The sequence below is a fragment of the Corvus hawaiiensis genome, chromosome 3, assembly GCF_020740725.1.
Source record: "Corvus hawaiiensis isolate bCorHaw1 chromosome 3, bCorHaw1.pri.cur, whole genome shotgun sequence".
In the NCBI taxonomy this organism is placed as follows: domain Eukaryota; kingdom Metazoa; phylum Chordata; class Aves; order Passeriformes; family Corvidae; genus Corvus; species Corvus hawaiiensis.
Genome location: NC_063215.1, coordinates 83,709,398 through 83,735,632, shown reverse-complemented (window position 1 = coordinate 83,735,632; position 26,235 = coordinate 83,709,398). Strand labels below are relative to the sequence as shown.

Genomic DNA, 26,235 nt, shown 5'->3' with positions numbered 1-26,235 from the left:
GCCGACATCAAATCGAATCCCCCCTCTCTGCGGTGCCAGCCCTGGAGACGGGGAGCAGAGCGGGGCGGTGCCACCTGCTGGTGCCGGTGGGATCCTCTCGGCTCCTGCCTCGGACCGGGTGAGCACAGAGCCGTGGAATATCCTCAACTGGAAGAGACTTCACAAGCGCCATCGAGTCCAGCTCCTGGCCCTGCACAGCACCATCCCCAGGAGTCACACTGTGTGCCCAAGTGCATTGTCCAAGCGCTTCTTGAGCTCTGTCAGGCTGGCGCTGTGACCACTTCCCTGTTCCAGCGCCCAGCCACCCTCTGGGTGAAGAACCTCTTGCTAATATCCAACCTAACCTCCCCTGACACAACTGCAGGCCATTCCCTCTGGCCCTGTCACTGTCATTGGAGAGAAGAGATCCTGCCCCTCCTCTTCCCCTCAGGGGGAAGTTGTAACTGCGATGAGGTCTCCCCTCAGTCTCCTCTTCCAGCTGAAAAAGCTGTGACCTCAGCCACTCCTTGCATGGCTTCCCCTCTGGGCCCCTCACCATCTTCACAGCCCTCCTTTAGATGCTCTCTAATAACTTTATATCTTATATACCAGCACCCAGAACACAGTACTTGAGCATCCATGGCCTGTTTAGATCCTAATGAGTGATTTTTAAGCTAAAATGTTCTAGTTTCAGTTTCAGCTTCGCCTGATGCATCTTATTTATTCCTCTAAAGATTAGTAATTAAAAAAAATAAAAATAAAAATTGTTGTGTAAAAAAAATACAGAGTAAGCAGGACAACCAGAGCTCTTAGTATTTACCTCTGGTATAGAATCATTATAGGACATGAGAAAGTGTTCATTAGAAATTACCTTTCTTCTGCAGAGGCAGGTATTGCTGTTAAGCACATAATGAAATACAAGAGCACTTTGTCTCCAGGCCCATTAATGAGCTTTTGGTGGTGCTACATCAGCACTTGCTTTGTTTTAGTGATGTGCTGGTTTTTAACAAGGCCCTGGCATGCTGCCATTAACTTGGTTTTATGTCTCTTTGGTGTGTTCATAGCCGCAGGCCAGATGGTTTCAGCATTACATTCTTCCTCTAATGTGAAAGCTGATCACGGTGCTCCAAATTACCTTAATTCCACATGCTATATATATTTTGTTGTGTATCACTGTGTGTTCAGCATTAGTCATTTCAGCTGAAACCAAACCTAGGAAATTTTGCATTTTGGAATTAGGCAGCAGGTAGAGCTGGTGACTGAGCACAGCTGTCAATGGGGCTGTTACTCTCTTGGGAAGCCTCAGCTGCCACTGGACTTGTAGGACAGGGTAGAGCAATTGATTTGAAAAATTCCATTTCAATGTTTAGTGCATGATTAAATGGTAAACTAGCCTGGGAGATGTGTGGAGACAGTGCAGCGGTTTCTACTACCACAGCCTTTAGGTGTTTCCCCTTCTTCTAGGATCTTTTGCAAAAACAAGCAAACAAAACTCCTGTTGATGGGCCTGTGATGAGTCTGATGTGATGGGCAGGGAAATGCCTGGTAATGTCAAATGCAAAGCTCCAGTTCTTCATCCTCTTCCTCATTTGGGCAAATTAACTTTACAGCTTTCACTCATGCTTGGCTGGTGGGATAATACTTCTCATGCTGCTCTGATTAACTTCATGGCTGCTCTCTTGCCCACTCTTAAATGCGTATCTGGATTTGAGAACTCCAGAAATGAGCTCTCAGTGAGGCAAGGCAGTGTGAACACAGGAACTATGTGGGAACTACTTCTGCTGCACCCAGAAGAGGGTAGGACTGTAAAAAGTTGTTAGTGGCATATATCTAGGAGACAAGAGGTTTTTTGGTGAAACAAGAGTCTTGAAAAAGTAAGAATTTATTTAACAGAAGCTAATCTGTGGTTGTGGCTGAGCAATGCAGTAAAATGCAGTCTCATGAGCATAGAAAAAATGATAACAAGACAGAGACATCAGCAGCTGGGAGCAGTATTGCTGGTGCTCACAGTTTGCTGTAGCAGCCAGTAGTGCCTAGACAAGAGAGTATAACCAAGACAAGGGGTTCCACATTCTTCTGTAGCTTAAGCTCATTGTATACAAAAAGGTCCCTTCCTTTCTTCATTCCAGGAGGAAATAATTAAACTGGCAGGTAGAGAAATGACATTAGGAAAAACAAACATGTCTTAAGCTGCATGTTCCATGAGAATTATTTTTTTTCTATTTTAGATTTTTTTAAAAGTTACTGTAAATTTTGAACAAATTTAAATCTTTTCCAAACATTGCAGATGGGATGTTATTGTGGGAGGACCCAAAATCCTGGGGGAATTTAATGAATTGCAAAATCTCCTCTTTAGGCTAACAGTGGCTATGTCTTAGATTTCATATGTCATGTAGAAAATTGAGCAGTCTGAATTTTAAAAAATTTAGGGATGCACCCATTTGCTTATTCCATAAGCTATCAAGTGAGCTGATTTGTACACCAGCCTTATTTCTGACAACTGCTTTGAATTCATTCATTCATTGTGGCAAAACCCTCTATTACCCTCCCTTCCATGTTTTAGAGAACATTTATCTTACCCACAGCAGGAATTTATACAATCCTGCTGCTTTTGTTTTGCAAGTGGTTTAGAAACAGTTTTGTTCCAATCTGTCTCTAGCACCATTAAAACTGCATTTGGTCTTTTTAGCTTTTCTAGAAACTTCTGAAAAGAAGAACTTAGCTCTGTGAAGCAGAAGTGGTGTGAACTGTTACCATACAGGTACAAAGAGCCTTTGCCTGTTTATTTGCTTTGAACGAATTTGTGTTTGAATTTAGCTTCTCAATCAATAGGTGTATCGTAGCCGGTGGTGATCTCTGAGCATAGAAAACCAACACAACTCACTAGAGGGAGCCCAGACACAATTTCTGAGCTTAGCAAGGAGCTATTACACCTCACCGTGTTACTTGCCATGTGTTTTGTTAGTAAATCTCTCCAGCTGATTAACTTACAGTTCCCACGTGGGCAACTACATAGCCTGCATTATGAAAAGTACCCTGAGATTTCAATTGCAGGTAATTTGCAAATCAATACTGAAGTGGGCAGGGAAGTCTCAGATTTTAATTTGTTTGTGAGCACTGGTAGATACTACCAGAATACCTTTTTTGAAACCATAAAAATGTGTCAGAAGAGTTTTATTTCACTTCCTGCCTGCCTATTCCTCCTAGTGCTTTCCTTCCCCTTCACTAGAATGTCAGATCCATGTACTGACATCCTTCTGCTGCACTTCCTGCTCCTACAAACCAGTGTATCTACCTCAGACGCTCTCCTGGCAGTGTAACACACCTCAGCCAGAGCCCAGCCTTTGGCCTCTGCCCCCGACCTAACCCACTCACCCATGTACAGCACATTAGGTTTCACATTAGGTCTTTATCTTATGCTTTGCCCTTATCTTTCCTTGCCCCACCGCTGTGAGCTGCAAGTGCAGGTTTGGGCACCACTTGTGTTGCTGCTGGAGGCATTCTGAGAGGAGCAGTCGACTGCACTCTACAGCAGCGAGGTTCTGTTGGCTCGCGGTAACTGCTGTTGGGAAAGTGTTTATCTGCTGTTGCAGAAGTGATTAAGGAGTAAAGACCTTTAACAATGTGGTCAGGTATTATCTGCCATCAGGCAGTCCTCCCCATGTCATGCAGTCGCTGCTCACGTGGAGGCCTTTGCTCTCGTTCAGGCAAGAGTCAGCGTGCGGCAGGCTTGGGATCCGCTGCTGCGCCATGCTAGCTGATTTTTTCTTTAAAAAACACTTGTAAAAAAGTTTGTCTGCCACACCTTGGGAGCCTTTTTTGCTGGAGAAGACTAAAATACTGATAAGAGAAAAATCATCTGAAACATTTAGGACAATCTTGGGCACTCTGCTAGAGGGGAGGTGCTACAGGGGACTTTTAACCTTATCACCTCACACATGTTCAGGTCATAGTAAAAATTGTTAATAAGGTCAATTCCTTATTTCATATGCACTGAGCCAGCTTCAGCAGATGACAGATAAGTTATTATTCAAGTAAAGTGTTAAATAACTGATTCTCAGTCCAGGTTAAACACCTTGATGATATCCCAGAAATTCGTAAAAGTGGGAGAGAACTGTCTCTGTGTTGGTCACTGAGACTCTCATTGGCACAAACCAATGCAGGGCTCTTCACAGGCCTTGCAGAGTTATCTGGTGTGTTGCAGGTCTCTCAAGAACGTGGCAAAACATGCTGCACAGCAGATATTCCTCATGTTGTAAGACTATTTAGTTCTTTAGGATTTCTCAGATTTCAGTTGCTGGTCCTTCATGCTGCTGAGCAGCCAATTCTACAAAATGAGGGGAATTTGCTGTCTCTGCATTACATTCTGTGGTTTTGTTCTTTCCATCCTCACAGTAAATGCTCCATGCACTGGTTGTTCATGTTAGGACTAAACTCAGTTGTGAGGCAAGGCAGTGGTCTGAAAGTTGAACTTCTGTTTTCTACAGAATGAACAAAATTATACAGTTGGTTAATCTTGTGGCAATTCTCAGAAAACCTCCTTATGAGATGTATTTGTGAGCAGAAGATTTTGAAAAATGTCTCCCATTCCAACATTACAGACAATAGGTATCTGTTAGGATCTTTGCTATGAGGAGATGGAAGACACCTTGCCTTTGTCCATACTACAGACAGATCTAAATTCAATTACAGCTGTGCTGTGCCAAGGTCAGTTAGGAGCTGTTGAATATTAACTACATGGGAGACACAGACGGAGCAGCTTTGATGTGTTGCTCCTGGCCCTTATTTCAGCATAGGAATACCTCGTCAAGATACGCTGCCTGAGAGCACCATTTGAAACTCTGCTCTTACCCCAAAACTCTGCAGCAATTCTGCTGCACAAAACATCCACACAGAACAAAGCCAGCTGCACAAAACTGAATGGTGTGCTCTCTTCTCCCACTTTCTTTCACAGGAACAGGAGGGAGAAAAGAAAAGCTCCACCACTGCACCATTTCTTCTCCCCTTATCAGGAACTCCCTGCCCTTCAATCTCTGGCAATTCATGAGGCAGTAGCATTGTGGTAATGCAATATCTGCCCCCTTACCCCTCTCTGGCTTCTTTAGGATCTCAGGGACACTCCTTAGGCCTCAGCCTTGATTATTGGCTCCTGGGCAGTCAGCTTCCCCTGAGATTATCAGAAACACTGTCTGCTCCCAGGAACTTCTGTTGCCTAACAAGCTCCTGTTTTCTAACAAACAGCCTTGAAAACTTATTTTTGTCTGAGTAACAGCCTAAATGGAATAATATTATTATTAGATTTTCAAGGAAAATTCCAGTAACTACCAGATTGGATTGTGGCCGCAGTGGAAATTTACAAATGACCAGAGTCAATCATCTTGCAATCCCATAAAGAGTGGCTCTAAGTGAGACTCTTTGGGATCCCCTGGGCTGCAGCACATCTTGCTCTGAGTGGGACATCTCTAGAGCTCAACAACTCGCAAGTTTGTGATACTCAGAGGACCACTGACGACAGGGCCTGGGCTGATACCCCCACTCCTCAAGGCTCAACTCCTCAGCTGTTGAGAGATGTGAAGGCATCTGACGTGAGTACTTCACTGAACTCAAGGGGAATTTTTCACAGGTATATCTTTGTACATGTTTCTTTGTATGTGTGCGTGCACATGTGAATTGATTTTAATGTGATACAGCAAACGTACTATGAGTGTTGCCATTCCACATTCAGAGTTAAATTCGATTCATAATTAAGCTCTTGTTGTGCTTATAGCAAATCCTATCGGATCATTTTGTAAATATTAAGTTAATCAGTGATTAGGTTGTACTACATTCCTGGGACATAAACCATTGATCAAGTCTGATACTAAGTTTAGCAAGGGGATCTACTCTGAACCTCATGACTCAACAAAAGAGGCCCCTTTGCCCTTTGGCACCCTTGCCTTTCTCCATCCTTACACTTTTGGATCCCCAGTCTATGCATAAATCATTCTAGATTGGTTCTAATCTGATTTTCCTTTGTGTGCTTTATCTGAGTAACAGTGGTAGAGTGAACCTTGCCATTGAACTTTACTGTGCTTTTGCAAATTTATGTGATACATATAAATTTATAAATTTAAAAGATACATATTTATCTTGCTTTTGCTGATACCTTTGCCAGTAATTCTGTAAGCAGCTCAGACCACTCATTTGCAACAAACTTCAGTGGGAGAGGGTGGCTTCCAGGGAAGTTATGATGGCACAAAGGTTTTAAAACCACTATAGGAGCAGAAGAAATAACTATGTGCTCTGCTTGCAGAATGAGAGAGAGAGATTTGCACTGAGCTGCTGTAGTTTCTGGGATGAAGAGCAGAGTTTTGTGAAGGACCATCTTTCCTAACCCTTAACCAAAAGGAAGCAGGTGCTGTGGATGGCTGGCCTCCCACCAGAGCTGTTCAAGATAGTAGTGAGAAAAAAACAAAGTCTTTGGAGGTCAAAAAATGGAATATATTACCACTTTAAAGGTAGCTACAAGGTTTTTGAGAACAGTTATACATGTGTAGTTCAGCTTTGATTTTTAAATGTAACAAAAAATGAGGTGTGGTTTTGCCAGTGTGTAAACTGGATAATCTGATAGTCCTTCTTTGTCTGTGAACAGACAGTATTTAACCTGAGAGAAGAAAAGTACTTGTGGATACCCTTCATGAACACTGACAGATCATTCAAATGCACTGAACAGAAGCAACTGGGTGTGGGACCAGGCACTGAACGGGCCCCCAAGGAGTTCTGTAGGCAGTGAAAGTCAGTGGAGTACAGGGAATAACATCAAGGAACTCTAGGTTTTTGCCTGTGAGCAGTTTTAGCTAATTAGAGCATACAGACATTTTCCCTTTATAATGACCTTGCTCAAGTAAGATGCAAGGAGCATTTCAAGGACTATTAGACTCTGGTTTTATATTCACAACATACTTGGGGGAAAGGTGGCTAGAGAATTTTACAATTCAGTCTAACACCAAAGACTGCAGACAGTAAATAACAGGAGATCTATACAGCCATCTACTTCCTCTTGCTGCAGCATAAGGCTTCCTCACAGTTAACATTCTGGTGCTTTGCCACAAAATTACAGTGTCAGTTTCAGATGTCCTGTCCATTGGCACCCGTCGAATCACAGGACTTGTTCTCCTATCGACCCCTCCCTTGCTGTGAGGAATGGGTTGTGCCGATCCCTCTGTTTGCTCACGTGGCACCTTTTCTTGTACTCCAAGTCCTTCACCTTCCATCCCTAAAAGTTACATCCTCAGATATTTCCAAAGTGTTATCATGCCTCTGTAGCTATTTTTAGCTTGATAATATATACCTTGAACTTAGGATTTTTTTCCTGGAAGGTTTCTCCATTCCTATTCCTGGATAATTCATTCTCTCCTGGGTGATTTTCATGCAACTGTCTTCAATTTGTAACAAAGTGGCTGAACTGGAATGCAGTGTTTTAAATGACACTTTCAAATGGAGACAGGTTTTTATTTCTTTCTATGCAATCTGACGCTCTGCATTGCTAATGTCTTCCACATTTATCATCCTCTGGGCAAAATATTTATCTTTGTTTCTTTTAGCATAGCTGCATTCCTGGTTTTAACTTCTCTAGTATAGATTAGCTTGCATTTTCTGAGTATTTTCACTTTTCATTTCTTACCAGCCTTCAAATTATTTCTCTGCAACTATGGGAGAAAGTTCCAAATTTTTAATTGTTGTCATCAAAATGAATACTGAGCTGGGAGGTACTGCAGAGCCCTCAGCAAGAAAACTCTGACATTTAACTCCTTATGTCTTAATTTACTGTGTGGCCATTTCTATTGTAGAGCATTCTAATGCAGCACTGGTTATTACTTAATGTCACTAGAGAAAATGTGCTCTTCCTCTACATTGTCTTATTTGGTCTCCCTAAACTGAAAAATTATACATTTATCAGTTTTTTCATATCTGTGTTCCAAGTTCAGTGTGAGAAGTGGTAACTGCAGTAAATATGGAAGGAAGAGCCTGAACTCCAGTGAAAATCAAAAGTTTTGATCTCTGCTGTACTTCTATGTGTCAATTGTGCCTCCATTTCTTTTTCTCAAGAGATTGTTTAGAGCTGTGTATGAATGGAAATGTGCACAGAGCTTGCTAAAAAATAAAAAGATGGGATCTGCAAGTGTTATAGGTTGTCATCTGTTGTTTTGTAATCTCCCAATTTAGAAATAAGCAAAATAGGTAGATGAAACTTTGTTAATGTATTATTATTACTTGTCTAAATATATATTTGGCTGAATATATATATGTATACATACATATAGATAAAGATGGTCCTGCACTTGGGGCGCAACAACCCCATCCAGCACTACAGGCTGGGGGGCCAGTGTCTGGAGAGCTGCCCAGTGGAAAAGGACCTGAACATGAGCCAGCGTGTGCCCAGGGGGCCAAGGAGGCCGATGGCACCTGGCCTGTATCAGGGATAGTGTGGCCAGCAGGACCAGGGCAGGGATTGTCCCTTGTACTCGGCACTGGTGAGGCCACACCCTGAGTGCTGTGTCCAGTTCTGGGCCCCTCACTGCAAGGAGGACATGGAGGTGCTGAGCATGTCCAGAGAAGGGCAACAGAGCTGGGGAAGGGTCTGAGGCACAAGTCTGATGAGGAACAGCTGAGGGAGCTGGGGGTGTTTAGCCTGAAAAAAAGAAGGCTCAGGCTCTTGTCACTCCCTGCAACTGCCTGAAAGGAGGCTGTAGCCAGGTGGGGATTGGCTTCCTCTCCCAGGGAACAAGTGACAGGATGAGAGGAAATAGCTTCAAGTTGCATGAAGGGAGGTTTACACTGGATATTAGGAAAAATTTCTTCATGGAAATAGTGGCCAAGCATCAGAACAGGCTGCAAAGGGAAGTGGTGGACTCACCATCCCTGGAGATACTTTAAAAATGTGTAGCTGTGGTGCTTAGGGACACGGTTTAGTGATGGACTTGGCAATGTTAGACTTATATTTGAACTCAGTGAACTTAAGGGTCTTCTCCAACCTAAATGATTTTATGATTCACGATTGGGATTTTTTTTTAAGGTTAGATGACATTTTCATTTTAAAATAAAATTAAAGTAAAAGAAAGAAAGCATTACTGAACTGCCACATGTAGCAAGCAGCTGCCTGTTAGGTTGTCCACAGTTTTTTAGTTCAAGCTCCTCTTTTTTGTCCCAGTCTAAATGGCTCGGTTTATTACAAATTTTTAACTTCTGTATGGGTTGGCATTTTGGAGCCAATTGCCTCTTGATTAGAAAGTAATATTCTGCACAAATTAAGGATAAGACAGCACTAAAAACTGTGAGCTTTGTTCCAGAATCTTTTGTTCTCACAGTCTTAGAGTAGTGTGTAACTCTAGCAAGTGTAGCAGGTACAGAGATGCCTGCCTTTTTGCTTTTTCTTTTTCTAAATCCCTTTTATACTCACCCATATAACTCTTCATACCCTGCAGTGATTTACCCATGCATTGTTAATCAACCTTATTTCCCAACACCTCTGCCTACTCTTACGGTCTATTTTTCTTGTGTTCCATAGTAACTTTTGCAATTATGCAAGTCAACGATCTTATTTCATCCTTGGAGGTACACGACAATTACTATGTTGTGTTTTAAAAAATTGCCTTCATAGAGCATTGTGTAATTGACATCATATAGCACTCTTTCTGCTACCTTGTTACTATTTTAATTTAAAATTGTAGTAATAGAACACCTGCATTTCCACTTTAATAAACAAAAAGTGCCCTAAAGTTATAAATGAGTATAAAAAACATTACCACAAATATTGTTGTCCAAGAAATATATAAATATTAATATAAAGGAGTTTATCAGAACAACTGCTGCATGAAATGAAGGGGCATATGGGTGCCTTTATAAATGCTTGCATGGATTCCTCAGACCCTGTTAGATGCTTCAGATGGAACAGGAGAAGCTAGCAAAGGGAGGCAAGCCCATTTAATTTCAGGAATTTGAAAAGATACAACACGAGAGTGTTGTGTGTGCATCTTCACTTGTGTGCTTTTCTATCCCAAAGAACTCAGCAGGGACCTATAGTAGTCAAAGTTATTTTAGACGGAATCAGTCTAGCTAAAGGAGGATTTAAAGTACTGAAATCCTGAATTATCTGTATGCAGATACATGTGGAAAAAACCCCTACCTTCAAATCTGAGAAACAAGATTTTAAAAGAAACAGCAGTATCTCTTTATTTGGTGAGTTTCTAAAGCTGATTCAGGTTGGAACCTCCTTTGCAGAACTGCACTTGGCAGCAGATCTGACATTTCTTGTCTTCCTATTGGACAAGGAAAAACTGTAAATCATCCCACTGCTTTCCCACAGAATATTTTTTACACTCCTGCATTGGTAGCACTAACTAGGAAAACAGGTTAACCTTTGCCTTTAGTCAAGCCTGCTCTAAGTCTCCCATTTAAAATCAGAGCCTTGACATTGCCTTGATGTTTGCTATTTTGAAACCTACCTGCCTACTTATTAGTTACACAGGCAGGAATGTAAACTGGCTTAGAGACTTTGAATTTTGCTCTCTTTTTATCCAGAGAGCTGGAGTGAAACTGCATACAGAATTTTCAACCTGCCAGAGGTGTCCCAAGAAAAAATTACTTGGAGCTACCATAGTGATACTTTATGTAAGCAAAAAGGAAAAAAAAACCCTAGGTTTGCACATGTTTTGATAGCCCTCTGCTTGTTTCTCAGGTGTCCTTCTGCAGTTCTTAAAGCCTGATTTCTTGCTTGTGTAAGCTGCAATTTACATGAATTTTCTTGCTCCAGCAGTGTGTTTTAAAGAAACATTGACAGAGCTGACATTGAAAGAGCAGGTGAAATCTTGAGAGCTGTAGATTGATTAACAGGGTAGCTCTGCCCAATTCAGTGAAATGTTTCAGTCATCAAGAGGAGACAGGACACTCAGCACTGCATGCAAGCTTGTGCTTGCCAAGCCACTGCCTAACTACACAATGAAGGTCTTATCAAACACATATGGTCCGAGGAGGCTTGTGCAGTCCCAATGCTTAACAAATGGTTGAGTCAGAATCATAGGTTTATAAACTGCATTGCTTTCTGGGAGATAATGTGGAGAGGGAGAGTGGGCAAGAGAGAGAAACATCTGAAGCAAAGGGGTGAAGAAAGCAGGCTGAGGATTCCAGCCAGCCCTGCAAGCTATGTCAGAATCCCTCTGCAAATCTACAGAATTATTACAGCCTCCTGTATAATTTTATTTATATAATTTATCACTGAATAATTTTAAAAGTCTGAAAAAATAATTATTTTTGTTAACTTCAAAATGGGGGGAAAGTGTCTAATGTTTATTGTTGCAATGTTTTTTCAAAGCTTTTGCAAAAGAGAAAGGAGAATGGAAGACCAAAATCCGTGGCCTCAAAGAAGACTTTGCTTTGGCAGTTGGTGACAGCAGAGAAAAATTGAGCGTAAGAGCAAAGTAGCTCAGAGGAGTTCCACATCATTGTGAGTGCAAGTGGAAATTATCCTGGTGTGTAGGAAGGGGAGGAAGGTAGTAGAGACAGCTTGACTAAGAGATGTTCAGTGACCTCAAGCACAAGAAACTGGTTTTGCAGGGTTGCTCTGTAAATCAGATCAACAAAATTATCTGAATTAAAAAGGAGAACAAAAAAAGTCTTTGTCCTTCCCTCCCCCACTCTTTGTTTTTTGTTAGACTGAGTTGTTTCACTGGCACAGCTGATGGTGTAGGCCTACAAACAACTGCTTCAGCACTACTCAAGGAGTTGATACTGATGCTTAGAGGAGAGGATCTGCTGCCTTGGAGATGAGATGTTTAGCATGTATTCAGAAAGGTCATTACTCTTCAGTACAAATCTGAGAGGGGAAAAGACTGGCTAGGTAGCAGTAATTTGAAAAAGCCTCTGAGGTGGAACAGATCATGACCTGCAGGTGCAGCAACAATGTGACGCTTGCAGAAGAAAAAAAAAGAAGGCAAATGTTTGAGTCATGTAGAAACAGATGCAAATATGCTATCACATAACCTTCTCAACTGATTTAGCACTGACAGTGTGAATGTGCGGTCTAGTAGTGAACAAACATTAAGTTACAGAAAAAAGTAAATTAGCTGGAGATAGTTCAGAAGAGAACAGGAGAAATATATGTTCGAAGTGGCCTGTAAGGAAAAAATCCAAGGAATCTTTTTATTATAGGAAGGACTGAGGAGATGCATGACAGTTTCCAGCTCTGCAGCATCTTTTTATGCACTCTTCAAGGATTAAATCTTTTGTCAATGGCCTCAAGAAACAGAAGAAATAGTATGGACCTAAAACTACAGCTTCTAGCTGTAGAAGATCTAGAAGATCTAGCTTCTTGTCTCCTGCCATATGTATAACAAACGCAGGAGGAGACTGCCTGAGGAACGGTGTGCAAGCATCTATCACTGGAGGTTTTAAAACAGGTTAGACGGGCCTCTGTTGGGAACAATCCAGATGTGGTAGGTGCTCCCTGGGAAAAAGGGCCAGTGAGCAGGATTAACAAGGCTGCTTCCCATGTAACTTGCTGCGAGCCTCTGGAATTCAGGTGAGCAGCCTGGCCATGAAAAGCACAGAAAACATGGCCTCACCACTCCATGCAATCATGGATGCTCCATACTGAAGCGTCTCTGCAGGGCCACTGCTTCCCCCTGCCACAACAGGAATTTCACATTTTGTGCTGTTCTGCTTTTGTCATTGAGTGGAACATAAATGTTTGCTGCAGTTGTGGGGGAACAGTGTTTCATTTTACTTCTAGGTCATTAAATTTTTCTCTTTTATTAGTAACAGTCCTCTGACCACCTGTGTTACCTGTGCTGAAATGCCTACAAAAGCAGCTTGTAGCAAAGAGCCATGCTCATCATGAGAGAGGATGTCTGCTGTGGGACCAAACAATGATGACCCAGAGGTGGACCAACAAGTTGATCAGAGGGATGGAGCAGCTCTCCTATGAGGAAAGGCTGAGAGGATTGGGACTGTTTAGCCTGAAAAAGAGACAACTTCAGCATGACCTAATTGCAGCCTTCCAGTATCTGAAGGGAATTTACAGGAAAGATGGGGCAAGACTATTTACAAGAGCATGTAGTGACAGGAAAAGAGGGAATTGGTGCAAATGGAAAGAAAGTAGGTTTAGATTAGATATTAGAGAAAACCCCTTTACTGTAAAAGAGGTGAGGCTCTGGAAGAGGTTGCTCAGAGGGGTTGTAGATGCCACATCCCTGACGGGGTTCAAGCCCAGGTTGGATGAGGCTTTGAGCAACCTGATCAAGTAGAAAGTGCCATGGCAGGGGGCTTGAAATGAGATGATCTTTAACCCAAATCCTTCCAACCCAAACCATTCTATGATTCTACGGTGGCCTCTCGCTGTAAACGTCCCTTACGCCGCTGGGCTCCAAGCCCCCTCGGCCGTACTTCTACTTCCTCACGGTGCGACAAACCCCCGCGAAGCAGCACCTCTCCCCCTCCCCAGCTGTCGCAAGGCGAGCAAAGGCCACCCCCGCCCCTCACGGGCCGGGCGGGCACCGGCGCAGCCCGGGCGGAGCGGGAGGCGGGGCCGTGCCCACGGGGCGGGCGGGGCGGGCCGGGCCCAAGATCCCGGCGGTGCCCGGTGCTGCCGTCAGTGCGATTGGTGCTCTCGCCATGGCGGCTGGTAACGGCAGCAAGACGGCCGGGCGGCTCTACGACATTGTGGTGTTCGGCGCCTCGGGCTTCACCGGCCAGTTCGTGGTGGAGGAGGTGGCGCGGGCGGCGGCGGCCGCCGGCGAGGGGCAGCTGTGCGGCGGCCGCCTGCGCTGGGCCGTGGCCGGGCGGAGCCGCGAGAAACTGCGGGCGGTGCTGGAGCGGGCGGCCGAGCGGCTGGGTACGGGCCACGGCCGGGGCGGGGGGCGCGGCGCCGCGGCCTGGGGAGGCCCAGCGGGTCAGGTGTGCGGGGAAGGGCTGAGGGGCGAAGCGGGGCGAGCTCCGGCGCTGCGCCGGGGAGGAGGGGGCTCGTCCTGGGCAGGGCGATGTCGGTGACGGCGGTCTCCGCTGCGCAGGGAAGGCGGCGTTCGGGGAGGAGGTCGGCGTGCTGCTCTGCGATGTGGGCGACGCGGGCTCGCTGGCCACCATGGCGAGGCAGACCCGGCTGGTGCTCAGCTGCGTGGGCCCGGTGAGTGCGGGGATGCGGGCAGGGCGGTGCCCCGCGGCCTCCTCCCCCGGGGCCGCGCCTCGGCTGCGGGCGGCCGGGCTGCCTGCGCCTCACCGGGGCACGGAGAGCCGCCGCGGCCGCACAGGGACGACACAGCTCTTGGAACTCGACCCCGGAGTTCCAGGTACAGCCGTGTAGTGCAGTGGCCGAAGGGTTTCCCACCGCCGTCGCAGGCGGTGCGGTTCACGGACAGGTCTCCGCACTGAAATACATCGGGATTTGCTTTCAGTCTTTCACAGGCAGCCTAAGATACTGATGGTAAAGTTTGGCCCAGCGTTTTGGGTTGGTCCAAAACGTCAGTGGTGCTAGGGTTAAATAAGGAACTGGAAGAGGGGCCCACAGGCTTGCTGCCATAAGCACTTGGCCCTTTTAAAACTTACAGCGGCAGTATTTCCACTGCATTCAGAGAGCATCAAAGTGTGCGAGCTGATAGTTAGGTCATGATCATGTCTTTGAATTAAGAGTGTTTAAGTAGAGAATATGCTGATAATAAGAGTGCAGAAAGTGTAAAGTGAAATTAGTGGCAGTATTCAAATGGTCTTGGTGATCTGATCTATGAGAGGAATCAGATGCAGCAGTCTGCAGCAAACTCCGTTATCAGCAATGAAGTTTGTTATGCTTTCTTCTCCCCACACTCCCAAGAAATAGAAATGCTATTGCATTTTAGACCCACTTAGAAAAATCAATAGCCACCAAGTTCCTTTTCATTGTAGGGATGTACTTTAGGTAAAGCACATTGGGTGAGTTGTGGTGTGCGGGTTTTCTTCTGTTACATCTGGTGTTCTTTCCTTCTATAGTATAGATTCTTGGGAGAACCTGTGGTACAAGCTTGTGTTGAAAATGGTGCAAGCTGCATTGACATTAGTGGAGAACCCCAGGTATGTGATAGTAAAAAACTGCTACCTTATATCAAGGCTATGCAAAAGGAGTGTTTGTTCAGTATGTTTCATGTTTCTGCTAATGTTTCTTAACATGAAGACAAATTCTGCCTCCTGATCTGTAATTTTAAGGTGCAGTAATTATTTTAAAGTACACTATACTTACTTTTCTTGCTTTTATGACAAGAGCCTCTTCGGTTCTCCCTGGAAGTCCCAAATTGCTGAATTCTGCTTCAAGCCTCTGTTGTGATTCTGCATAGGGATTTTGTACATTTCTTTTGACTGCTGTGAAACTTTCGTACTATAGACCAGAAATTATATATAGATATATAAAAAGGTACTTGTACGTGGTTTGAAGCATGGAGGGTGCTATGACGTGACTCTGAAGCGCTAATGGCTAATACTGGGTATGGCTAAGAATGAATTTCAGCTTAAAATATTTGTTCTGACTGTGTTTCAGTTTCTGGAAGGAATGTACCTGAAATACAATGAAAAAGCTGCGGAAAAGGGAGTGTATGTTGTTGGAAGCTGCGGCTTTGACTCCATACCAGCGGATATGGGAGTAATATACACCAGAGACAAGTTGAAAGGTGACTAGAATAAGTGTATTTTTATGGTGAAAAAGAAATGCAGATTATGCTGTCATCTGGTTTCCTAAAGCAGCCGTGCTCCCGTGGAAACTCCTTCAGCGTCTCTTTTGGCCTGCCTTTACCAGGTGACCAAATGCGGTTATGGTTAGCTCAGTTGTTCAGAGCATGGTGCTAATAACACTGAGGTTGTGGGTTTGATCCCCATGTGGGCCATTCACTTAAGGGTTGGACTTGATGATGCTCGTGGGTCCCTTCCAACTCGGAATATTCTGTGAATCTGAGAGGACAGAATGTTCAGCTGCGAGGCGCACGCAGGCTGCTCAGCCAGTGTGTGGATGTCCCTAGGCAGCCTCAGCACACTGCCTCTTGTACAGTGAGAATGTTGTAGGGAAGAGACTGTGGGAAAGGGTCCACAGATTGGTGGGTAATCAGGTTTCCCGAGTTTTATTTTCAACTGCAAGCTCTGAGAAGCTGTTGTGTGAGTGTAAGTAGCAGGACAGTGCCATACAGTGCCTTTTACTTTAATAGCAGCTAGAGGGTAACTGAAAGATGAGAAATATATTTGAGAAAAAATCTGAGAGGATTTAATTCTATGTAAATAGCACTTGATCCTGATCTCAAATAAGAGTACCCTGTTCATCGTGTCTGACTTTCAGTTGGGAGGGCCCATAAAGAGTATCCAAATGTTTTGCTTTTATGGACTATTAAAAAGGCTGCTAAATGGGATTGGTTTAAATTGGAGTGAGCATTCAGTTGAAAAAACCTCAATTCAGATCTGACTGGAGGGAGAAACAGGGCATGGAAATGAGTATCTGGATGTTCGTGAGGTTGTAATTTGATGTTTGATACCTGTTTTGAATAAAGATGTCTTTTATCTCTTCCTGTTTTGACTTTATGGCATTACCACCTGTCTATCCAGTTGCTTGCTGTACCAAAACTTACCCATACACAGTTTTCCAATCTCAGAAGGAACTAAGCAAAGCAAAACAAACCAGAATTTGGAGGTGTTGTGTTGTTCTGCTGTTCATCAAACTAAGCATTCTTTGCAAAACAAAAACTAAATGTTTTGGGATATTTTGTATGTTTTGGTTTTTTGGGGGAATTTTTGTGTTGATTTGTTTTGGTGGCGGGTTTTTTGTAGTTTAGGCGTACCAAAATTTTAAGTCCATATTTGCTTTCAGAGCCTACATCATCCTTTATTTTGAAACTTGGATGAAAACTAAATGTAGCTCTTAATATAACTTCCCTTTTTTCAATGATTGTATTATATTATCTCATTAATTAGATAAAACAAAAAATTAATGAACAGAGGTAATACTAGTGACCTGTAATACTTGCTAACTCAAATAGCTGTGCATCTTAATGTTATATTATTTTGTTTTGAGATAAAGACGTAACTCTGCTTTTTCAGCTGATAGTGTCAGTGGCCTGCTGTTTGAGTCTACTGGAGCATTCTCTGGCTTTGCAGACTAATGACTGCATGTGCCAAGTAATGGTTTCTCCTTTCTTACAGGTACCTTAACTGCTGTTGAGAGTTTCCTGTCGGTGAAGTCTGGGCCTGAGGTTAGTTGGTTTCTACCTTCTTAAACTCTTACGATAACATCACCATAGCCCATCAGAATAACTGTTGCTACATTAAGTCAGACCAAGGAGCAAGCTGGCAGTTCTTTGACGATGTCTAAGAACTTTATTCTTTAAGAGCTACTAAAAGTACCCCAAGGAAACACCCTTTTGTATGGTCTGTTTGCAGAGCTGTCTACCTACAGTTTGCTCAGGTAAGCTGTTTCAAGAATTATTTTGCAGAGATGTGGGAAGGATTCTTACACAAGTGAAACTGTAACAGGTCCATAGTGTGTTGCCAATAAGCTTAGTGTTTGGCTGTTTGGGTTTTTTGTTTGTTGGTGGGGGGAAGAGTTGTTTCAATGTACTTTAATGCATGTAATCATAATACCTGTAGGTAGGAGTTGTAATAATGTGTAATATATGTAATAATTCTAATGCCATTGTTAAAACAATGCAGCAACAATCCAAGCCAGTCTTGATCCCCAACAACCAAACGCTGCTGGCCCTGGCATGAGCACACATCTTGCCTTACAAACCATCTTTGTTCTTACAAACATCTGGAGGAGTGGAGGAAGCCCATGGAGTGGGAGAATAATATCTGTCCATTAAGGAAGGGGACATAGTAGTTAATGGGAATGTATAAATCTGTATGTTGGGTATGAAGATGTTTAACTAAACAGCATAAGTTCAAAGTGTTGGTAAGAAGGGATTTCAGTAATGACAGTTAACTACCCTGAGATGGTTAGAAGAGATACAGATATGTATTAAATTCTGTGGGCCCTGAGTATGTTGCAGATCACATGGAATGAGGCATGGAGATTGCATTGGGTCTGGCTGAGCTGGAGTTAATTCCCCACAGCAGCCCTCTCAGTGCTGTGCTTTGTAAGGCCGCTACAGAGGTGTCAGTAACACACCCATGTTCTGGCTACTGCTGAGCAGTGCTGGCACAGCACTAAGGCTGTCTCTGCAACATTGCCCCTTCGCCTGTAGGCTGGGGTGGGCAAGGTCCTGGCAGGGAACATAGCCAGGACAGCTGCCCCAAACTGATATCAAAGGGATATTCCATAAACTCTGTGAGTTCTGCTCAGCAATAAAGACTAAGGGAAAGGAGGAAAAAGGGGGGAGGTAGGAGAGTGGGGAGGCATTTGTTACTATGACACCTTTGTTTCCATGTGCAGCTGTTGCTTTATTAAATTGCCTTTATCTTGACACATGAAGGATTTTTGTATCTTATTTTCTCCACTCCCTATCTTAGCTAGGAGGAGAGTGATAAGAGTGTCTTGGCAAGCACGTGGCATCCAGCCAAAGTCAATCCACACCATTTCAGTATACTGTCACCATAACACTTATATGTAATAATTGTAATACATGTAGTGATTCTAATGTCATTATTAAAACAATATATGAAACCTTTAAATACTGAACTAATCACTGTTTCATGGTGTGTCACAAGGGTGTTTGTGTACACGATGGGACCTGGAAGTCAGCTGTCTATGGCCTTGCAGATGAAGGCAACCTGAAGAAGCTTCGAAAAAAGATAGGATACGCCCCTGTTCCAGTAGTTGGTGCAAAGCTTAAGAAAAGGTATAAGAAGCATAAGATGCAAAATATGCAGTCTCCTAATAGTTTCAGTATTTATGATACAGATTGCTAACACAGCATTAAATACTAAAAAGATGCATCTAGGCCTTTAGTATATGAACACATAGATGCTCATCTAGTAGAATTGAAGATAAGTTCAGTTTTACTGATTTTTTTTTTTTTTTTTTTTTAATATCTTACTGAAAAGAGAACATGTCCCAGCATTTACTGGGTTTCAAAGTTAACATGTTCTAAAGGACTTTTAGTGATATGGCAAACTTTTGCTTTCAGAAGTGATTAGTAGAATGGAAGTAAAAAAATGAAAAGACTGTTACATTGATTATCAAATTCAACTTTGATATAGTGCATATAATAAAGTATATATAGTGATACATATATGTAGTGAATTTTGAGTGAGGCAGGGAGGTATTTGGAATTGCTTGCTTTCAGTGAAAAGTGATTATGTCATAAAAATGCTTGAGAGAAAAGTGGTAATGGTAAGGCCATTATGGTCAGTTTCTTTCAGTTTGTGTGAAGACTGGAACTTCTTTTTTTCTGACTTAATTTTTGTTTCATTTGCAGAGGGTTTTTGTTTTACAATCAGGAATTCAAGGAGTACTGCATTCCATTCATGGGATCTGATGGTTCTGTTGTGAAAAGGACTCAGCGTTATTTGCACACTGAGTTGCAGGAAACACCTGTACGTTACTGTTGTTTGTACACTGTGTCTTCTGGGTGCACTGGCCTGTTTCATGCTACTTGAGACTGTGGCTGATGAGCCTGCCTTTGGCTGTTAGCATGATAGTTATGAGAGTGTCTTGTAGGGTTCTCCTGCTGCCTGATTTCTGGGTATGTATTTGTAGAGAATGGAAATTGTGAGTCACAGAGATATTTGAAAGGTAGCCTTCATGATAAATATATGAAATTCTGTTTCTGTGCAGAGACTTTTCTTACTGTGTCAACAGAGCTTCTAAAAGGATCATAATTGTTGTTGTGTAGCTATAGCCAGCTCAGTATAGTGTAGTAAATAGTCTGATAAAGAATTCATATGCTGCTCATTTTTATCTTTAGATTTCTTTGATGCTTGGGTCTCCAGCGTGCAGAGTAAAGGCAGTGTGACATAATGGTGGAAAGGATGCTTAATTTTTGTTTTCCGTGGTTTCCTGAGAGGAGACGAGCACCAACAATCTGTGTAACTGCTGTACAGGGTCACAGGCATCAGTTAAGAGATGAGGGTGAGATGGTGCTTTAAGAATATACTTGGAAGCTACAAATGAGAAAGGCTTGCCACTGCTATTTCAGTTTCTCTTAAAGAAAAGCACAAAGAGGAGAAAATGAAGATCTAGGAAAAAAGGCTGAAATTGGTTAGCAAAACACATCTGTAAGGTTTTCTGTTCTTGTTTACCATGTTTGCTCCCTCATCACTCTGTAATTACATTGTCTTCCCAGAATGAATGATAAAGTGAAGCATTCTTCAAACAGTTCCTTAGAACTAAGATAATTGTTTAAGGCCCTATTTAAACTGATATCTGCTGTATGAAACAACTGCATCTTAATTTGGGGGTAGATTGATTTATAAAAATTAATTGATGGGAAAGATTGATGTAAATCTTATCACTGAAAATATATTCTTGCTTCAGGTCCAGTATGGTGGTTACGTGAATGTAGGTGGTCTTGGCTCTGTTATCAAGCTGATGTTTGCGGGCATGTTATTTCTTCTTCTGGTGAAGTTTAACTTTGGAAGAAAACTTCTGACAAAAGTAAGTTTTCAAAACACAGAATAATTTAGTGTTTGGAGATACCTTTTTTCCCCTCTAATTTACTGTTGGTCTTTTTTTTGTCGTCTTCCTTTTTTTCCTCTCCTCTATTCATGTAGTACCCGGAATTTTTCTCTGCTGGACGCTTCACAAAGGAAGGGCCAACCCAGAAACAGGTAACTGACAGTTCTATGCCACAGTTATTGAATACATTGTTGTGGTAATGGTGGAATAGTAATTTAGAGTCAACTACTTAGCCTCAAAGAAATAATTTCTAAACGAATCCTTCCAACCTAGTGGGTTGGAAGGAACCCACTAGGATCATCAAAGTCCAGCTTCTGGCCCTGCACAGCACCATCCTCAAGAGTCACACCATGTGCCTGAGAGCATTGTCCAAGCACTTCCGGTATTCTGTCAGGCTGGTGCTGTGACCACTTCTCTGGGGAGCCTGTTCCAGTGCCCAGCCATCTTCTGGGTGAAGAACCTTTTCCTGATATCCACCCTAAACCTCCCCTGGCACAACCTCAGGCCGTTTTCTCTGGCCCTGTCACTGGTAACCAGAGAGCAGAGATCAGTGCCTGCCCCTCCTCTTCCCCTCAGGAGGAAGTTGTGACTGCAATGAGGTCTGCCCTCAGTCTCCTCTCCTCCAGGCTGAACAGACCAAGTGCCCTCAGCCACTCCTCACACAACTACCCCCCTAGGCCCAAATTCACATTGCGTGTGCCTGTTCAGATAGTTATTGGATATTTAAATAATCGTGCCTTTTGCTCTTAGACATCAAAGTATGCGTAACTCCTATGAGAAATAAATGGGTAATGTTGCTGGGCCTGATGTATTTCTGTGGATGGCTCAGAGCACTCTTATCAAAGGTGATGACCAAGGGAGACTGATTAGAAAAAAGTCAGGACTGAAAGCACTGAGAGAACAAACAGACTTTAGTACAAGGACAATTCCAACAAAGTGGAAGGAATTAAAAATTTAGATTATACCTTTGAAGCAGTAATCCAAAATAACTCTTCTCATGTTTAAATGGATTATAGTATTTGGCAGGATTCTATATATAGAATTGGGATACTTTTGCTTTCCTGGTAGCAATCAGTTTCTGTTTTGGTGACCATGCTTGTCTTGTCTGCTACAGATGGATGGAACCTCTTTTACAATGACTTTTTTTGGTGAGGGTTACAGTGAGGGACAGGATCCCCAGAATGGCAAACCAAATGTGAAGATCTGCACTGAAGTGAAAGGACCAGGTACGTGTTAGTAGCAGTTGACTGCTTTTGCCTAGCATTCCCTGCTCTAAAATAGGTTTATGATTGTATTGCTGTCCCTTTTCACCCTTGAGAAGCACTTGCAACATGAACAGTCAACAGCCTTTACAGTGTATTAACTTGGATACTAGAATTCATTTGAGACCTGGTTTTTGAAATAGCCAGTTCATTTGCATTCTTGTCATTCTCTTTCCTCTGACTTTCCCTGTTCTAATTTTCATTTTTGCAGAGCAGACCTACTGAAGGAAGGGGGCTTTAAAGGATAGTTTTTAGTTGTTACAGCCTGGACTTAATACTTTGTTTATTCCCAGTTCCCTGAGAGTGAACTTAAACAGGTCTGGTGTGGTATAATTTCTAACTATCACATACTTCTGATCAGGTCGTTCCTTGAGAGGAGATGATACCTGAAGTTTGGAGAGAGCAAGAATGTACATTCAGGAAGGAGTTACTATAGTATAGCTTCTTTAAATAACTAGAGATGTGGCATAATGCAAGTGTCTCACAGCAAAACTCTGAATTTAGGCACAGGATGGGAAAAGCTCTTGCTGTGTCAGAGAGCCTTCTGTCACCATGATGTGGTCACAGTTATGTGGTTAGAGGTGGTTATGTGAAGCAGTTATTTGTCTGGATTAGATCTAAAGGACTTCACCAGCTACCTGGTCTGATTACTAGGTGTAAGAAACGCTGTTCTTACATGGAGAAGGCTATTTCATTGCCAAAGACACTATTCTTCAGAATGCTGTAGGGGAAAGCAAGATTACATTCTACATTTCACCACACTGTACTTCATTGGGGGGGTTTTGTTTTGTTTTGTTTTGTTTTGTCAGAGCCTGGATACATTGCTACACCAATTGCAATGGTTCAAGCAGCTGTATCTCTTCTGGAAGATGCAGCTTCTCTGCCTAAACGGTAAGTACCTTTCCACGCTGAGCAGCTTGCTCTCCCTTAAAGCTACTGTGTGCAAATGTTGCTCTTTGAAAATCCATTTAACAGCCCTGTGGATTTGTGTTACCTCACCCAACTGGCTCTGCAAGGGAGGTGCTTCACCATGAGCTGATTTAAAGCCACTTGCTCTTCACCAGAAAGGATGTACTCACAGGCTTTTAGTCAGGCTTTTGCATCAATGTCTTTATCGTCAGTTAATGGAATGGTTTCTGTAGAGTTTGCTGGATGCAGAAATGAACCTATGATTATAACCACCCTGCCAAATTAATCACCCGCTCTTTTCTGGGACAAAGTGGCTTTTTCTTTCTTAGTCAGGGAAGCACATCTTTAACTTCACAGAAAGGTGTCCCTCACTCACTGTGCCACTAATGTTTTTCCTTTTTGATTTTCACTAACAGGGGTGGCGTATATTCTCCAGGAGCTGCCTTCTCCAAAACAAAACTGATTGATCGCCTCAACAAACGTGGTGTTGAGTTCTCTGTTATTAGCAAGCCTGAAGTCTGAAGTCAAAACATAACTGTATGAACTAATACCTTTCCTGGGTGTAACTGTAATAAAACTCATTTGGCTGCAAAAGCCTAATCATAAAACAGTTTCACTGTGCTATTGTTTGCAGCAGAAACAGAAGAAAATTTGAGTTAAAAGCTATAATAGTATTTGCTATAGTGAGCAACCCCCTAAAGGGTGGGTATTGAGTGTTAATTCATAGACATATTAAATTGGTAACTTCTTGGGTACTAATTCTGGAATTTTAATCTCATTCATCTAAGTTCAAGTTCCTGCTTCATGGACTCACTATAGTATCTGCTTCACAAGTAACCATAGCTGCCTTGCTTTGCCTCATTCTGCAACTCTGTGAAGCAGGCAGCCTGGGAACACAAGTGCCTTAGCAGATGAAACGACTAGTTACTCCTCACGTGGTTGGCATGTGTCTTTATTAACATCTTCAATGAATCTTTCCTTTATTTAATAACTGTTCTTAGTGCAGATCTATGTGTCGTTTCTGTAGTTAGGTAAGTAGTAGTTATCTGTATTGTGTTTTGCTTCTGTAAAGAAGGAGGCTTGTTCTGCTGATTGTTTTTGGAATATGACCTGAAGTAATCCGGGTTCTGGCTGCACTGTTTCACACTACTTGACACTGTGGTTGATGAGCCTGCTTTTTGCTGTTAGCGTTAAGAATTATGAGAGTGTCTTGTCCTGTTGTCTGATTTCTGGGTTTGTATTTGTGGGCAATGGAAGCCTTGAGTTACAGGAATATTTGAAAGGTAGCCTTCATGATTTTCAGGAGTGTGAATACATTAAATTCTGTTTCTGTGCTTTTTTTTTTTGTTGTATCAGTAGAACTTGTAAAAATTCTGAAAATTAATAATATATATAAAGGTCATAAAAGTCTCCCTCAGTTGCATCACATTCACCTTTTGTATTAGGAGGGAAATCATAGACAACTTGATGTTTTACAGTGTCATAGCTGTATTGAAAATTGCTTTATGGATGTAGTTCACTATATGGTGGTGTTTTAGGTGCTGCTTCTTAAGTTTATGCTGTCACTGCACTGTCTTCTGTAACCTAAAGTTAAAAAACATCTGTTATTACTTTATTCATTACCAAACAGACTAATTTCACACTGAGCTAGATGAAACTGAGGACACTGAAACACTGCTTTTCTGGTCACATCACCCCTGAATGTGAAACATATGAACATGCTCTGTACTACAAGTGAGAGTTTTTGTATTTGAGGCACTGAGATCAGAGCAGTCCCTGTGTGCAGTTCACAGGCTCTGGTTCTGGTATTTCTGTTCAGAACTGACCATTTCCCACTGCCCATGACCAGGCAGCAGTTTTCCAACACAAGGTGTGTATGTAACCAGCAGTGACCATCACAATGCAGTGCCCTCTGCACTGCTCCACAGCCAGAGTGACCCACTCTGCCTCGGACAGGGTAAAATACAATTGGCTCCCCAATGCTTAAAGCCTCAGTCATGACAACAGAAAGGTTATTTTTCAAATTAATTTCCTGAAGAAACAAAAATCTAGCATCTTGTTATCTGCACTGTTATCTCCTATCCCAGTAATTTGGAATTTCTGTGCTGCTCTTTTAAAAGGCACACAACCATTACTCCATATGGCAGCACTTTCAGTTACTGTATTCCAGATGCCTGTCAACAAAGCAACAGCCACAACTTAGTTCTGCACTAATTAATCAATCTGCACATAAGATGAAGGGACAGTGCTGTAAAAATACCTACATATCTTCATCTAGCAGTGTTCAGGTCTTCCTAGCTCAGAAATATCTTACAGTATTGAAAGAGTTAAAAAGGAGACGTTCAATAGTATAGATGATATTTCATAACAAGAAAAAGGTTATAATTTAAGGAGATGGCAATGATTTCATTCATGTAGGCAAGGGCAAAAAGATCAGAACCAGTTGTTACTGCCTTGCATGGTAACAGTTTAACACAAAAGTAGTAAAACTACAGAGAGTCAGCACTGAATCTGACAGAGACTGAGATCACTGACAGTGCTTAGCTGCCATTCATGTGACGACTGGATTAAGTGATGCATGCACTTCTTGGTTGTAGAAATCCACATCAAACTATAAAAGCACTTAAATACTGACATGGTTAAGCCACAAATTTTAAGTAGCTAAGTGTAGATCAAAAAGTCCACGTTCAACTTACTTTGTTCCATTCAATAAAAACAAGCGTATTTCTCAAAGCTATGGGACCACTGCAAATAACTGAAAATTAAACTTTCCCTCTGTTCCCATTTTACTGCTTTGAAAAGGACTGTGTATACAATAACCACATGCATACTAAAAATACCTCACAATTTGAATCCAGGGGCGTTTCATTTTAAACCAAGCTCACCAGCTTTTGGTTTGGTTGGTTGCTACTGACTTCTTAAAATACAAACCTTATTTGTAAGAGGAGTTTCCAGTAAATTCAGCTCTGATGCTCTTGGAAGATTCTTTTGGGAGCTGGAGCGATGTGTATTTGATCTCAGGGGGCTGGATGCCACGGAAGAAGTAGAAGCTCTGCATGGGGACTGCTGGCTCTCATCCTGTGCCACAGAGCGGGAAGGAACAGGACGAACCACCAAATCCAGTAACCTGTTAAAACACACAATTTAAACTAGGAATATAAAATAAACAAAAAAAATCATGCTGTGATCATCTCAGATGATGCAGAACGGAAACATTCAGTGAACAAGAAATACAGGTGAACCCTCACTGCTGGGGTGATATATTAGGCCCACATGGAAGTGACAGGCACTTCTTTTTGTCTGTCAAAGTCTATACACCAACAGCTTGGTGGTAGTCAAAGCTTTAGTTTCAGCTGTCTTAAACTCTGTAAGCACATTTACCATAATGTAAATACATGTATTTGCATTACTAAGGTTATAATATGAGAAATAAATAAGTCTCTCCAAATAGTACTTATGAGGAATTGTGTCTCAAATGTTATATATTTCATGTGCAAA

At 42.4% G+C, this 26,235-nt stretch overlaps 1 protein-coding gene and 1 long non-coding RNA gene across 2 annotated transcripts; both read left to right on the top strand.

The window, feature by feature from the left end:
- Positions 1 to 290: 290 nt before the first annotated feature.
- LOC125323917 lies at positions 291 to 8,146 on the top strand. The gene is made up of 2 exons (XR_007202700.1): positions 291 to 2,740; positions 5,278 to 8,146. It is a non-coding gene; the product is annotated as an uncharacterized LOC125323917 (long non-coding RNA).
- A 5,409-nt stretch (positions 8,147 to 13,555) lies between these two features.
- Positions 13,556 to 26,188, top strand: SCCPDH (saccharopine dehydrogenase (putative)). Its single transcript, XM_048297361.1, has 12 exons — positions 13,556 to 13,846; positions 14,022 to 14,134; positions 14,971 to 15,051; positions 15,512 to 15,641; positions 17,155 to 17,204; positions 18,658 to 18,788; positions 19,368 to 19,485; positions 20,426 to 20,545; positions 20,662 to 20,718; positions 21,681 to 21,792; positions 22,638 to 22,719; positions 23,154 to 26,188. The coding sequence occupies exons 1-12, from the start codon at positions 13,627 to 13,629 to the stop codon at positions 23,257 to 23,259; spliced, it is 1,320 nt and encodes a 439-aa protein (XP_048153318.1). The 5' UTR covers positions 13,556 to 13,626; the 3' UTR covers positions 23,260 to 26,188.
- Positions 26,189 to 26,235: the final 47 nt, after the last annotated feature.